The sequence below is a fragment of the Phacochoerus africanus genome, chromosome X (genome assembly GCF_016906955.1).
Source record: "Phacochoerus africanus isolate WHEZ1 chromosome X, ROS_Pafr_v1, whole genome shotgun sequence".
Taxonomy (NCBI): Eukaryota; Metazoa; Chordata; class Mammalia; order Artiodactyla; family Suidae; genus Phacochoerus; species Phacochoerus africanus.
This window is the reverse complement of record NC_062560.1, coordinates 129599146-129615072: the sequence shown is the minus strand read 5'-3', so window position 1 is coordinate 129615072 and position 15927 is coordinate 129599146. Positions and strand designations below refer to the sequence as shown.

The 15927-nt window shown below is 44.3% G+C and overlaps 1 protein-coding gene across 1 annotated transcript in view; it reads right to left on the bottom strand.

The window, feature by feature from the left end:
- Window positions 1–2322: 2322 nt before the first annotated feature.
- The window catches only part of LOC125118165 (phosphatidylinositol-binding clathrin assembly protein-like), a 42702-nt gene continuing 29097 nt past the window's right edge, over window positions 2323–15927 (bottom strand). Inside the window, exons 13-19 of the mRNA XM_047764292.1 lie at window positions 15440–15516; window positions 12162–12245; window positions 12003–12033; window positions 10840–10966; window positions 3479–3581; window positions 3173–3280; window positions 2323–2415 (exon numbers count right to left, since the gene is read on the bottom strand). Of these exons, the coding sequence (XP_047620248.1) occupies window positions 3174–3280; window positions 3479–3581; window positions 10840–10966; window positions 12003–12033; window positions 12162–12245; window positions 15440–15516 (529 nt within the window). The 3' untranslated portion in view covers window positions 2323–2415; window position 3173. The remainder of the gene's footprint in view (window positions 2416–3172; window positions 3281–3478; window positions 3582–10839; window positions 10967–12002; window positions 12034–12161; window positions 12246–15439; window positions 15517–15927) is intronic.

Below are 15927 nucleotides of genomic sequence, written 5' to 3'. Positions count from 1 at the left end.
GCAGAGGAGGACTGGGCTAGAGGAAAGAGTGGCGCTGGAAGGGTTAAAAAAAATAGCCGTTGCTGTAGAACTGGCGAGACTGAGGACCTGTGGGACTAGAGCGAAGGTAAGGGGTCGGAGGACCTGAGAGGTGGGCGGGGCAGGAGGAGTGAGGAAAGCGGGCGGGGCTTTGAACTGCGCCAGGGTCCAGACCTAGATGGGACGGTGGGCTCGGAGGACCTTGGAGCAGGGAAGGGAGCGGGACTGGAGGACAGGGAGGGGGCAGGGCTGGAGGCCTGAGGAGAGGGGAGGGGTTGGAGGAGTGGGTGTGTGGGTGGGAGCCTGAGGAGTAAAGAAATTGGGCAAAGCAGGAGGGCCCGTGGGTGGAGGGGCTGAGGACCGGACCATGGGACAGAGGTGGTGGTCGACGGTGGGAGCTTCTAGATACTAGCAACACAACCTTAGAATATGAAATTAAACAATGCCATTAAGTCAAAACACCTGGTACATGTATAACGAAAAATGCTAGTTACTATTAAGAACCCCAAATCGACAGAGAGAAATTAAAGAATTCCTGAAGAAATACACTTATACCGTGTTCATCATATTGTCAGGATGTCTATATGTCTATTTTCTCCAAATTTAACCATAAATTCAATGTAGTCCTAATCAGCAGGTCCTCGGAGGCTTTTTTTTTTTTTTTTCTTTTTGGGGCTGCGCCTGTGGCATACGGGAATTCCCAGGCTAGGGGTCTAATCAGAGCTACAGCTCCCAGCCTACACCACAGCATCACAGGATCCGAGCCGCGTCTGTGACCTACACCACAGCTCACGGCAACGCCGGATCCTCAACCCACTGAGCGAGGCCAGGAATGGAACCCACAACCTCATGGATACTAGTTGGATTCATTTCTGCTGCACCACAATGGGAACTCTGAGAGGGCTTTTTTTTTTCCCCCCCATGGAAATTGACCAGTTGGTTGTAATATTTTGTGGAATTCAAACAAAACCCCGAATATCTGAAACCATCTTGAAAAATATGTATAAAATAGAAGACTAATACTACCTGATTTTGAGACCTACAGAAAATTATGACAATCAAGACAGCGTGTTAGTGTAATGAGGATAGAGGTTTGGAGAAATGGAACAAAACAAAGGAAAAAACAGACTCATATATATGTTGTCAATTGCTTTTTGAGAAATGTACCAAGACAACCCAAGAGGAAATTGTATAGCTTCCAGAAGAGAATTGGAGGATATCTTCATGACAATGAGATAATCAAATATTTCTGAGGAAACAAAAAGCACTGATCATAAAAGAAAAACTTGATAAATTAGACTTCAAAATTGGAAAACACCTACTCATCAAATGATACCATTACAAATGTGAAAAGGCAAGCCACAGACTAGAAGAAACTATTTGCATAATATATCTAACATAGAATTAATATTCAGAATATATACACAACTGCAAATCAATAATGAAAAACATTCTTTTTATTTTTTTTTTTATTTTTTGGCTACCTGCAGCATATGGAGTTCCCAGGCCAGGGATCAAATCTGACCCACAGGTGTGACTTAGGCTATAGCTGCGGCATCACTGGATCCTTAAGCCAGTGTGCCAGGCTAGGGATCGAACCTGCATCCCAGTGCTCCCAAGATGCCTCCAATCCTGTTGCGCCACAGCAGGAACTCCAATAACAAAAAACATTTTTTCAATTTTTAAAAATTTTTTTAATTTTTATTTATTTATTTGCTTTTTAGGGCCACATCCACAGTATATGGGGGGGAGTTCCCTGGTGACTTAGTGGTTGTCACTAGTGTTGTCACTACAGTGGCTCAGATCTCTGCTGTGGCATGTGTTCTATCTCTGGGCTGAGAACTTCTGCATGCCACAGGCACAACCAAAACAATAATGAGTATGAAGAAATATATTTTCAGACAAACACCAAGTTTATCACCAACATAACTAAACTAAATAAACTTCTAAAAGACGTGCTTCGGGATGAGGGAAAAGATTCCAATGCAAGAAAGGAGAGTGAACAAAGCATTTGTGAACACACTGCTGAATCCAAATGGAAACATTTCTAACACTATTAATTGGGGGGCTACCAAAAGGGAACAGGGCTCCAATCTTTGAGCAACTAACTCGAGTGTACAGCTCGGGAGGGAATGCCATCGTCGTTTCAACATGTTCTAAGGTCCTTGTGTTATTCGGGAAGTGAGATTGAGACTTTAACTTTGGTTTTTGATAATCGCAGAATAAAATGTCAAGAATAACCATTAAAACGGAGAAAGGATGCCTGACCTCAAACACACTAAATTGAAGACTCTCAAGAGTATCGAACGTCCAAACGAATGTTTATTTCACTTGGAAGACGGGGCTTCACCTCTGATTCTGAATCTTTTTGCTTTGGTGCTTCTACAGGGATTTTGTCTGTGTGAGAGAAAGACAGAGTAAATCTTTCATTAGCTCTACACGTTTTTCCTGTGGTTATAAAACAAACAACGGCAAGTATTTTTACACAAAAGTCTGGCCAGTCTTCTCATTATCTTGTACTCGAAGCTTTGTTGGGCCTCCTAAAACAAACCTTCAGGAAGCAGGGGGCCCAATGTATTGGCTGAAGCCTGAAGGCAGAAACCTTGGAAAGACTTCTAGAAAAGTCTTCCGTGAGGCAATGAGCACCTGGATCACGACACCTCCCATACGCTTCAGCTGCACTCACCCGTGTGCCACGTGCATGTTCAGGCGGTTTTCTCTGCCTCTAATACTAAACTTCCATCATTGATACGCACCCTAGTTTAAAGTCTCCGTATCATCTGATACTCAATGCCCTGAAAGCTTTTATCCCTGCATTAACTGTTCCCTCTTTTGACCTCCCATGGGGCTTTGCCTTCCTATCTAAGTTTGTCTGGAATATCCTTTCCTTACTCCAGACTGAGCTACCCACCTCTCCAGCACTAATCACTGTTATGTTTGTTGAATGAATGAATAAAAGGATTGCTGAACGGGCATCAGAACCCAGCTGAGGTTTACCAACACAAGCTGGTAGAGGACCAGTTTTGCACAATTCTGCGTCTTTTTGCAGTGCTTAAAATGTTAGAATTTGTGTCTCTCCTATGAGAGACCAACAGTGCACAAAAGACTGTAAAGGAACCCACCAAGGCCCTAAGCAGCCTCGGCTCCGACATACCTTATGTCTTGTGGATGGAGCAGAAGGAGGGCCGGTGCTGAAGCCCAGTGGGGTAGAAAACATGGGTTGAGGTGTCATTAGGGAAAGAGCTCCCACTGGAGTCGAAACCTATGAATTCAAATGGTCAAGAAAACACCGTGAAAATTTAATTACGTCTTTAATTGCTCCCTTAAAACAAGAGTACCCAGAGGACAGGCCACCCCTCAAGAGCCAATGCCATGTTTAAAGAATGCCCACGGGAAGCAATGCTGAAATGCCGTTCTGTGCAGAGGACGTCAAGGGGAAGACAGGGGGAGGCCTCCGTACCTAAACCCGAGAATTCGCCAGCTGGGTAGTGGCAGACCCTGGAGGTAAACGTCGACGGCGAACTAAAATTAGAAGCGTTTTGCTCGGATGCCGCTGGAGTGTTCTGCAGTAGGAGAAAAGGAAACATCACTCGTTTACAAACCAAGTGCTTTGCTGGTGCTAACGAAGTAACAAAACCTGGCGCTGAATAAGCTGTGGAAAACCCTCCACAGAAGAAAAAGAAAACGATGACCCCGAGCCATTCGAGGTGGAAGGGATATGGTGATATGGAGGGTACTTGCGACTGAGATGCAGGCCATAGGGAGTAGGTCAAGAGAGGAGGGGAGGAAAAAACACAAGCAACTAGTGAATATAAGACAGAGAAACAGGAGTTCCCGTCGTGGCGCAGTGGTTCACGAATCCGACTAGGAACCATGAGGCTGCGGGTTCGGTCCCTGCCCTCGCTCAGTGGGTTGACGATCTGGCGTTGCCGTGAGCTGGGGTGTAGGTTGCAGATGCGGCTCGGATCCCGCGTGGCTGGGGCTCTGGCGTAGGCCGGTGGCTGCAGCTCCGATTCCACCCCTCGCCTGGGAATCTCCATATGCCGCGGGAGCGGCCCAAGAAATGGCAAAAAGACAAAAAAAAAGAGAGAGAGAGAAACAGACTCACGGATACAGAGCGCAATCGGGTGGTTACCAATGGGATCAGGGAAGGGAGGAGGGCAGGATACGGGGCAAGGATTGAGGCAGAGACTACTGAGTCCCCTCGCAGCTCCGCAGTTAGCGAACCCGACTCGTATCCACGAGGATAGTGTTGCCACCTACGCCACTCACGGCAATGCCGGATCCTTCCCCTACTGAGCAAGGCCAGGGATTGAACCTGTGTCCTCGTGGATACCAGTCAGGTTCATTATTGCTGAGCCACGACGGGAACTCCCAGAGCTTCCAGGACTTGTATTACATCACATGACGTTTATGCGATGCACTGAAGCTATAAAAACAAGACTCAGTGACTGCAAACAGTGTTTAACTCAAAGAAAAATTCCGAATCATGAAAACACTGCCAGATAGGCAGAACAGAAATAACAGCCCGAAATGAGTTCGAACAGACTGGATAAAAAACCAGAAAAATTCCCGATAGTATATTCTACCTGTATTACAAATGTTTCCCGTTGGAAGCCTTCAGCAATAAGAACAAATTCAGCCTTACTGAACTCCCCTTTTCTTTACAACCTTCATGCAGAGTGTAAGTGAGCCCAAACAGCAAAATGGCCAATAAAACAAAACAAAGGAAACCACAAAACCCTTGTAATAACTAAACAAAATTATAACTAAATTTCTATTACGTGTATATTGATTATTCCTGTTTTGGGTCATCTATTAATTCTGGAACAGCTTTCCCTCAACTAGCTCTCGCTCGCAATCCCGTCTCCTCTCTTCCCTTTGGCCATCTCACAAAGCCTTTGCGAGGTGATTTCTCAGAGGACCACTATTTCTTTTTACAGTGGATTACCTTCCATTTTAAATTACCTTCTCCTGTCTCACTCTGTCAGTGCAAACCACGGAGGGTTTTAACTACACCTCTCACTCTTGAGGGTTTTTTTTTTTTTTTTTTGGTCTTTTTTGCTTTCTAGGGCCGCACCCGCAGCATATGGAGGTTCCCGGGCTAGGGGTCCAATCAGCCAGCCTACGGCGCAGCCACAGCCACACCAGATGAGAGCTGCGTCTGCAACCTACACCACAGCTCGTGGCAATGCCGGATCCTTAACCCACTGAGCGAAGCCAGGGATCAAACCCTCAACCTCATGGTTGCTCGTCGGATTCATTTCCACTGTGCCACCATGGGAACTCCTTGAGGTGTTAAAACTGTTTTTTGTTACCATTCTATACAAAGCACTTGCTGTGAAGTCACTGGACAGGCCGCTAGCATATATCTTTGAAGAAAAGGGTCAATGACTATATAGTACATCTTATACTAGTATTTAATAAGAAACATAAGATACAGAATACTTTCTGCTATATATTCAATATAGAGAACAAATACAGTGAACCCTTTACAGCTGGGACAATGTTCTTTCCTTAGAAGCCACACCATAGCCCACGGTCGCTCAGCTCCCCTGAGGAGTGGAATTCTACTCAGCCAACATTCAACACCAAAGAGAAACGTGAGCTTAGCTACGCAAGAAAGAATCATGACTTTCTTTTTATACTGCATAAATAAAATAATAACATTAATAGACGAAATCAAAGCAAATCTTTAATCACAATCTACCTCAAACAAATAAAACCTTCTTCATTTTTCAATGTTCCTTTCCAGTCTTTGGTTAGGATAGTTTTCATGTGTGTGAAGAATGAGGATAGTCTGGCTTTCACTGCAGCGGGTGGAAAGCAGCGTGATGTTTTTAGCGCTATCAGTGAAACATCAAATTATGCCTGGCTCTCAACCCTGCTTTAGTCTCCTGGCCTAGACCGATCATAACTTTAATCCTTGTCGTGGTCTCTTTTGTATTACTGTGGAATAGAACGTGAGACAAGTGGTCTTTGACTTTAGACAGCTGACCCCAGAGCGCTAGTGACTGGCCAGAAAGACTTGAACAAAGAGAGAGTGTGGCAAGGGTCTAAAAAAGCGAAGTATGCCCAGCATGTTCACAACCCCCCCAAGTGCACCTTCACATTGGGGGACTGTTTATTCTCCTGCCTTCCCAATTGCACATCCCTTTCTGGGCACTGAGGGGATTTAATTCAATGGTCTGTGTTTCACATACGAGGGGGCATATTGTGCCACCATCATCACCACTGAACTGGCAGTGGATTTGTAATTTTCCCTTCTAGCCTCATCCGCCCTGCACTCACAGCTGCCTTAAAGCTAGAAGTCATCTGGAAAAGACTCCTAACGCTCAGGGCAAGTCAGAAAAATTCCCCCAGTGTTTTTTCTCTTCCTCCTTTCACAGCCCCGCTTCCAGGCCACCCTGCAGCAGTGGCTACAGGGGCAGCAATTCCCTTGGAGTTCCTTTGGCCCACAGGGGCCGAATACGTGAGAGAGTGGCACTTTCTTCTCCCTAAGATGGAGCTTTGGCTTCACAAAGAGAGGAGGAAAATGTTTTTTAGCAACAACAACAACAACAACAACAACAACAAAAAAGACAAAAGACCAAAAAAAAATGTTTTTTAATTCCCTCTCTGTCCTACCACTAGTGGGAAATTTCACTTTTTTCAGTTACATAAATGAATGGGGGTTTTGGCCAGAGGAAAGAGAATGGGAGGCCCAAGAAACTGGAAAATCCTGGAGAGAGAGCAGAGAGAGAGACGCTCAGGGAAGCTGTTTAGAACTCCTGCATTCAGCAGCCCCCTCCCCACACCTGCACATGGGTGGACCTGATCTCAATGAGCATAGCAAAGACTTTGATTACTAAGCCAATGGAGAGACCGAAGCCCAGGACCCAGGCCGACCACCGAGTGAAGCACATGCAGGACAGACGCAAACAGCGGAGCGAAGGTTGTGGAAACTGAACTGACCCTGGGACCGTGGGCCAGAGAAGCAGACTGGAAGTTGTAGCTTAAACCTAGCCAGGTCAAGTGTCTGTTAAAGTACAAATATCAACATTCTCCATAATTTAATAAGATCTAGGGTCTGATAAATTAACAGTCAAAATATCTAGCATACAATCCAAAATAAGTGGGCACATGAAGCACCAGGAACGTCTCACCATCAATAAGGACATGGCACAGATGACACAGACCCGATGAAGACTTCAAAGTGTCTATTACACAAATGCTTGAATGAGAAATCATGAACACTCTTGAGAGATCAGTTAAAATAGAAAGCACCAGCCAAGAAGTAGAAGATATAGAGAAAAGTCAAATAGAAACTTCAAAACAGAAAAATACAATAACTGGAATAAAAATACCCAACGGGACGACTCAGTATCAGAATGGAGATGACAAAGCGTTACCACGAATGGAGACATAAATCATCCATTCTGAAAAACAGGGAAAAAAGAGATTTAAAAGAACCAAACGGAGGGTGAGGAACTAGTGGCTCGTCGAATCTTTCCTTTGTCATCTCCATTCTGAAACGGAGTCGTCCCTTGGGTGTTTGTCAAACTTCTGAAAATGAGAGAGAGAAAAATTTTGAAAGCAATCAAAGAAAAAAGATGCAGTATTTATGATTCTGATGACCATGGATTTTTCATCAGGGCCAGAATAAAGTGTCACATTTTTCAAGTGCTAGGAAAAAAGAACTATCAATGCAGAATTCCATATCGAGTAAAAATTCCTTTAGGAACAGGGGAGAAATAAGGCCATTCTCAAATGAAGGAAAAACAAGAGAATTCTTGTCCAGAGTTGCTAACGGATGTTCTTTTTGGAAAATCGAGACTGAAGGAAGAGCAACAGAAACCCTAAATATCCGAGTAATTCTATTAGGCTATTCTTCCACTCCTGAGTTCTAGAAAATACATTTGATGGTTGATGGCAAAAAGTGTAAGATCACCTGATGATTTTTTTCGATGTAATGTAAGTGTAGATAACAATAACATAAAAGGAGGAAGACAATGGATTTATACGGTGCTAATGTTTCTACATTTCAATTGCAAGAGTAAAATAGGAGTTGCCCTCGTGGCTCAGCGGAAACGAATTTGACTAGTATCCACGAGGACACAGGTTCAATGCCTGGCCATGCTCAGGGGCTTAAGGATCCAGCGTTGCCCTGAGCTGTGGTGTAGGTTGCAGATGCAGCTCAGATCCGGCGTTGCTGTGGCTTTGGCGTAGGCCGGCAGTTACAGCTCCGATTCAACCCCTAGCCTGGGAACCTCCATTTGCCACAGTTGAGGCCCTAAAAAGACCGAAAAAAAAGAGAGAAAGAAATAGTAAAATATTGATTCTAAATGGACTTTGAGGGCATTCCCATTGTGGCTCCGCTGGTTAAGAATCCGGGTTCTTAATCCGGGTGAGGATGCGGGTTCGATCCCTGGCCTCGCTCAGTGGGTTAAGGATCTGGTGTTGCCATGAGCTGTGGTGTAGACGCGGCTCGGATCCCACATTGCTGTGGCTGTGGCACAGACTGGCAACTGCAGCTCTGATTCGACCCCTAGCCTGGGAACTTCCATATACTGTGGGTGTGGCTCTAAAATAGACAAAAATAAATAAATAAACAGACTTTGAAAAGTATGTATTTTGTAATAGGTAGAGAAAACACTAAAAAGCTATACAGATATATTTCAAATCCCAATATATAAATTAAAATGGAATACCAAAAAAATGTGCAAAGAATCCAAAGACAGGAAACAAAGGGACCGCAACAACAAATAGAGGGAACAAAGAAAACAACTAAATAAAAATACAAATAATGAAATTAAGTGCAAATAGTCTAAATACACCAAATAAAAGACAGAGGTTGTCAAAATGGACTTAAAAAGTAACCAAACTATACACTGTAGACAAAAGACTCACTTCAAGTACCATCATACAGGCAGCTTAAAAGGAAAAGAAAATGGAGAGGAGATCCCGTCATGGCTCAGCGGATAACGAACCTGACTTACATCCAAGAGGACACGGGTTCGATCCCTGGTCTCGCTCAGTGAGTTAAGGGTCCAGCATTGCCATGAGCTGTGGTGTAGGTCGCAGACATGGCTGGGATCCCACGTTGCTGTGGCTGTGGTGTAGGCTGGTGGCTGCAACTCTGATTTAGCCCCTAGCCTGGAAACCTCCATATGCTGCAGGTGCGACCTTAAAAAGAAAAAAAGGAATATTATTAATAGCTTTATGAATATAAATTTGACCCAAACCATTATGTTGTTTCTACATTGTGTCCTTTTCACTCCGAACCCCAAATTTTCTTGCTATACCCTTTCTAGGTATCCTCAAATCCACTGCAGCAGCATGGCCACACGCTTCCCCAGTACATTTCAAAATTACTTCTTCCCGAATCCTATCAAAATTCTCATTCCTAAATGCACCTCAGTTGCCTGTTAGGAAAACAAAGTCACTATGTACTCGATACTTTTGATCCCTAGTTTGTTGCATCATCAGACCAATGAAGTTTGAAAGCAAAACCATCCAAAAATAGCACAGATGCACATCCTTCAAGTCCTCGGGGAGTTCTGGAGTTCAGAATGTTTTGAATTTTAGAAAGATAATCTAGAATTTACCCATAGAACATACTAGTAAAACTCCAGGGGAACTGGAATAGCACCCCGTAATGAACCACACTAATACTTCTGCAGCAAGATGCACATACAAAATTTGTCTGTGAATATTTACACTTAGTAGGATACACAGGGACTTTGCCCTCATTATAGTTAATGTAAAGGTCTGTGGCTGAGAGTTTGCTGCCATCGTAACCAAAAAACTTGTTGTCCTGATCTGTTTGAATTTTATATTTGCAGGTTAGTTACTGGGGACCCGTATTTCAACTTTCGATGTATCAGCAATTCCTATCAATTCCATCTGCAGATCTGTCTCTCGGAACTTTCTTTAGATCTACTGCCCAAATTCTAGCATTCCGCAAACAGAAGCCATTCTAGATCCCCTGCCTGGATGACTTGAAAAGACTTCTACCTGACTGCCCAATCTGTGTCATTTCTCTACTGTCCGTCTTCCACATACCTCCCAGACTAACCTGCCAAAACTGTACTAGTGACCGTGCTACGGCGTGGGCTCCCCACTCCTTCCAAGACAAAGCCTAAACTCCAATGTAAGTTCCTGTAAGATCTGATCCCTGTTAAGCTCGCGCTTTATCCCATGCTGCACCCTTCGGACGTTCCACCAGAGCCGTGCTAAACTGCTTCAAGTGCCCTGAATGACCCACAGTTTCCATTTGCCAACCAGTTACTGTCAACTCCCTCACCTGCTTTGACCTCATGTTCAGCTTCTTTGCCAAGTTAACCAACACAGCCTCTAAAGCATTCCACCGGGAATACTGCCGGCCGCTGTCTGATGACACAGCTATCTACCCTTACAGCTCCTGTGTCTTTCTCTCTCAGCCTAAATATCTAATAGCTGCTCGATAAATGTGAAGGTCTCTCTCAGTCACAGAGTCCACACTTCCGCAAACAGAGGAATGGTTAGCTCAACATGTCTATGACAAGTGCTCACACAATCCATTAAAACTTACTGAAAAAGAAAACAGGAGTTCCCGTTGGGGCTGAGCACTTACGAACCCAACTAGGATCCAGAGGACGTGGGTTCGATCCCCGGCCTGGCTCTAGCTTCGATTGGACCCCTAGCCTGGGAACCTCCGTATGCTGAGGGTGCGGCCCTAAAATAGCGAAAAGAAAAAGAAAACGTTTCTTGCTCGACCTGCTTCCCTAATACAGATTTGTATGTTATATGTATATATCAAAAAAGAAAAGAAGGTAGCCACACATCACACATGTTACCTACCATGTGGGGAACAGGAGGAACAGAAATGGAATTCCAGATGGTTGACATGCAGGCACAGGTATTCAAATGCCAGTTGATTCCACCAGTAGTTTCCATCTCTGAAGGCGGGCACCACTTCATATCAAAACTGAAATGGGATAGTATAAATCAGCCCATTTGGGAAAATGACAAATCTACCCTTTAAACATCTAGTCAGGATATATAGCTTTTGAGACAATGTTCTTTCCTTTTTTTTTTTTTTGTCTTTTGTCTTTTGTCTTTTCTAGGGCCGCTCCCGCGGCATATGGAGGTTCCCAGGCTAGGAGTCCAACTGGAGCTGTAGCCGCCGGCCTACGCCACAGCCACAGCAATGCTGGATCCTTAACCGCATCTGTGACCTACACCACAGCTCACGGCAACGCAGGATCCTTAACCCACTGGGCGAGGTCAGGGATCGAACCCGAAACCCCATGGTTCCTAGTCGGATGCATTTCCACTGCACCATGATGGGAACTCCAACTTTCTATTTTAATTAGCTAAGTGAAAAATCCACGCTTTATGGAGTTTTATAGTAAATGCTTCCTCTATCTAATTTAAAAGTAATTCTTGGAGTTCCCATTGTGTCTCAGCAGTAATGAACCCAACTAGTATCCCTGAGGATGCAGGTTTGATCCCAGGCCTCGCTCAGTGGGTTAAGGATCTGGTGTTGCCGTGAGCTATGGCGCAGGTTGCAGACGCGGCTCCGATTCTACCCCTAGCATGGGAACTTCCATATGCCACAGGTGCAGCCCTGCAAAGCAAAAATAAAAAAATAAAAGTAAATGAAAATAAAAATAATTATTTTATGGGCGTTACTCTCATTAGTCTCTTCCTCTGACATGTATTTATTGGCTATCTTTTTTTTTTTTTTTTGTCTTTTTAGAGCCACATCCATGGCATATGGAGCTTCCCAGGCTAGGGGTCGAATCGGAGCTGTAGCTGCTGGCCCATTCCACAGCCACAGCCACGCCAGATCCGAGCCATGTCTGCAACCTACACCACAGCTCACGGCAACACCGGATCGTTAACCCACTGAGCAAGGGCAGGGACCAAAGCCGCAACCTCATGGTTCCTAGTCGGATTCGTTAACCACTGCGCCACGACGGGAACTCCTGGCTATCTTTTTTAAGTAATAAAAAACTTACTTGTTGACAGGACTTTCTCCAAACTGAAGATCTGTTTTATAAAACAAATACAAATTTCACATTATTTTATACTCTTTCTTAAAATGAATTTTAAATATATATATATATATATATATATATATATATACACACACCATTAGTTTAAAAATAGATGCTTACTTCCTACCAGGCTAGCAAAGGAGCTGTCCAGATTGTTTGCTATCATTCTTCCACTTTGCTGCCTGCTTCCAGCATGTTTGTGGGCTTGTGAAGGCAATGTTAGTTGTCATGTATCACGGAGGGAAAATCATCTGTCAATAAGAGACAGAGTCAGATGAGAACCTGATATACATGTACCTTTACCATTACAGACTAACAGGACTTCAAATTATTAGGCTAATTAATATAAAGCCATTTAAAAGTAGTCGTTAAGTAAACTTTAATTGAGCACTTGTTATGTGCTAGACACTGTAAGATGGAGTTGTGAATAAAGACGATAACAATCCCTGCCTTCCTTTAGTTTCCCTTATATTGGAGACAGAAAATAACCAAGACAAATGCCATGTATAATATGTGACATTGTCCTCGGATGAGTGCTGAGGAAAAAACCCCAGAGAAAGGGGTGTGATATGGTGGCGGGAGCGTGGGTATTTAAATTTTGGACAGGAAAGGCTCCCTGAGAAGGGGACTGTCAGAGGGAGAAGCGTGTGGATCCAGTCGAAGAAACAGCGTGAGCAAAGGCCCTGGGAAGAGTGTGCTTGGCGTGGCTGAAGAACAGGGAGGAGGCCGGCGTGGGCAGGGCCTACGCGACGAAGGAGTCAGCAAGGCAACGGAGGCCCTGCGAGGAAGTGGAAGGACCCTGGCTTTTCCTCGGGGACGGGAAAGTCGCGGGAGGGATGAGGACAGCGGAGGCTCAGGCTCCATCGGCCTGGATCTTAATGACACTGCGCTGAACGGCGTGTGGGTGTGGAGGCCGGACTGCAGTGGGCGAGGGCGAACGTGGACGCGGCGGTAGCCGTGAGGGAGTGAGGGTGTCAGGTCCGAAGACTCTCCGACAGTTTAGATGTGGGCTGTGACACAAAGAAGGGAGTCAACGATGACTCTAGGCCTGCGTCACACGGGTCCTCGTCACGCTCTCCCTGGAAGAAAGGAGTTGCTATTTTGCACAACTGAGCCGAGGAAAACCATGGACAAAGCAGATTTGAGGTCAGGTATCAAAAGCCTAGCTCTGGACACACCGAGTTCCGGAACCCTACGAGACAGTCAAGTGCCACCGGTGCACAGACCCTTGCCTATCCCATCCTGGAGTTCAAAGGGAACGGCTGTAGCTGGAGACACTAATTTGGGAGAATCCTTGGCACGCAAACGGTATTTAAGGCTGTGAGCCTGGATGAGGTCCTCTAGGAACGAGTGTGTATAGGTAAAGAAGAGAAATGAGGAGAGATCAGTGGGGAAAAGTCTAAAAAGGAGCCAAGAGTTAGATAAAAAGAAAACCAAGAGGCAAACTGAAGAGGGAGTGGCGGACCAGGTCCCGTGCTGCCCCCTAAGCTGAAGACTGAGAAATTACCATCGGATTTGCAAATACAAGAGCCATTTTAGCCGTGTGGTAGGAACACATACTCGACTGGAACTACATAACCACTTAAAGGAGTTTAAGGGAAAATATGGCAAATGTTTTAAAATATGGCAAAATGTGTTTAACACACTTTCTCAGGAACAAGGAGACAAAGTAATCCGTGAAGATATAAAGGATTTGAACAGGAGAGGTAAAACCTTCAGAGGATACAGTTTCCAAGTGCATATGAAACTTCTATCCCCCCAAAAAAATGGTTATATGCTGGGTCATGAAGCACGTATCAACATGTTCCAAAGAACCAAAATTGCAGGGAAGGTTCTCGGACGTAGTGCAAGTAAAGCTAGAATCCAACAACGAAAATAGGTAATTACAAGGTCCCCATGTACCTGAAATTTTAAAAATACACCTCTAAGTCATACATCAGTCAGGTCCTGTTCTAAGTCCTCGACATTTGTACTGATTCGTTTATCCTGACAGCAACCTTAGGAGGATAAGGAAGCTGAGGCCCAGAGAGGTTACGTGATCTCCGCAAAGTCACACAGTAGAAGAACGCTGCAGTGAAAATGAAACTCAAGCACTCTGGGTCCATGGCCAATATTTTTAAATCACAATGATTTAAGAGAAAAGGTGGTTTCAGCTGGCCACAGGATTTTCAACGCGACCGGTTCAAGCAATGAGGGTTAGGCAACCCAGGCTAAGCGCTCAGGAGGGCATGTGCAGAGATCAGACGTCAGCTTTGTTCTGTCGCTAATCGGGCTCGTAGGCTTTCAAAAGACCGGAACGGCAGTTCCCCGGTGCCCCTCTACTCCGCCTGGGATTCGCAGTGACATCAGACCGAATCCAGGGTTTGTCAGTCACTACGTTTAACCTTCTTATAATGGGTGTTGTAAGCAAGCAGGATTTTCCCAAACCACAGGGCCTCAGAGAAAGAGTCATTGTTTCGGAAATGAAGCAAATGTACACTTTTGCTATATATATGGTTTTACTCAAAGGACTTCTTTTCTTTAATTTTTAGTTGATTTATAATGTTCTGTCCATTTCTGCTCTACAGCAAAGTGACCCAATCACACGTTATCTCCCGTTGTGCTCCATCACACGTGATTGGATAGAGTTCCCTGCGCTGTAGGCAGGACCGCACTGTTTATACATTCAAACGTAATAGTTTGCATTCATCGACCCCCAGCTCCCGGTCCATCCCGCCCCCTCCCGCTTAAGTTCATCATTGTTTTAGTCGAACTCACCCGGTGAAAATGTACAAAGTGTGTCCATGGAGAATACATGGTACAAAAGAAAAAGAAAAACAGTTTAAGTCTTCAAGTTAAATTAGGAGCAAACAGATTCTAATGCAAATCAGCCCTACGACAGAAGAGGTCGTTATTACATGGATTTGCGTCTAGAGTTGAGGATCAAGTAAGGTTGATTCTTTGTAAACTTTATCTTTCAATTAGTAATTGTTTGCACGTACAAAATTCAAAAGTTACACAATGAAGATTCTCCCACCCATTTTATTCACTTGTCAACTATCCTTCCAGAAGTATTAAGAAATCAAATAAACATATATATTCGTTCTTTTCTGTTTTTAAAAAGAAAACGGTAGCGTACTACATAGGAAACAACACGTCGGCGATCCTTCCATCTCAGTACATTAAAAACAAGCTCCTTGCTGACAGTCATTTGGCTATTACCATGCTGTAGCGGATATCCTTGTTCATACGTCATTTGACAACTGTGAATATACATATGAGATAAATTCCTAGAAAGGAAGTTGCTAGGTCAGGACTGCTTTGAAGAGGCAGCCAACGCAGGAGGTGGTTAGGGAATGTAAAAATTAAAGATTCTAATCCTGTCCTCAATTATTCCTGACAAATCATACATATTTCACCTGCAAACCAAGCTGTGCTCGCTGAAGCTTCCACAACCCGACTATTTGCGATGGAGGGAATCAAGGCCTGCTGGAGACTTAAGAGATCACAAGAAAGAGGAAGCACATTGGGGAATTAATAGAATCACATACGGCCCACCCAGCTGAACCTGCATGTCTTCAATTCCTTCACTTATCCATCCACCTGGTGATCCATCCACCGGACTATATGCTAACCACACATCTACCCATGATAAAGAGACAATTATGGAATAGTCGACAGACTCGTTGCCTAATAGAGGTTGATAATATAAGTCAATTACAATCAACATACCCTATAAAAGTGGAATGAAAGAATAATGCATGACCCTTATGGAAAATTTGGACAATACTGTAAAGTACAAAACAGAAAATGGCAATCAACCACAATGTCTCCACTCAGACCTCAAACTTTCTATCATTCCATTCGTATGCATATGCACACAGACAGGAGTTACGTGTGTGTGTGT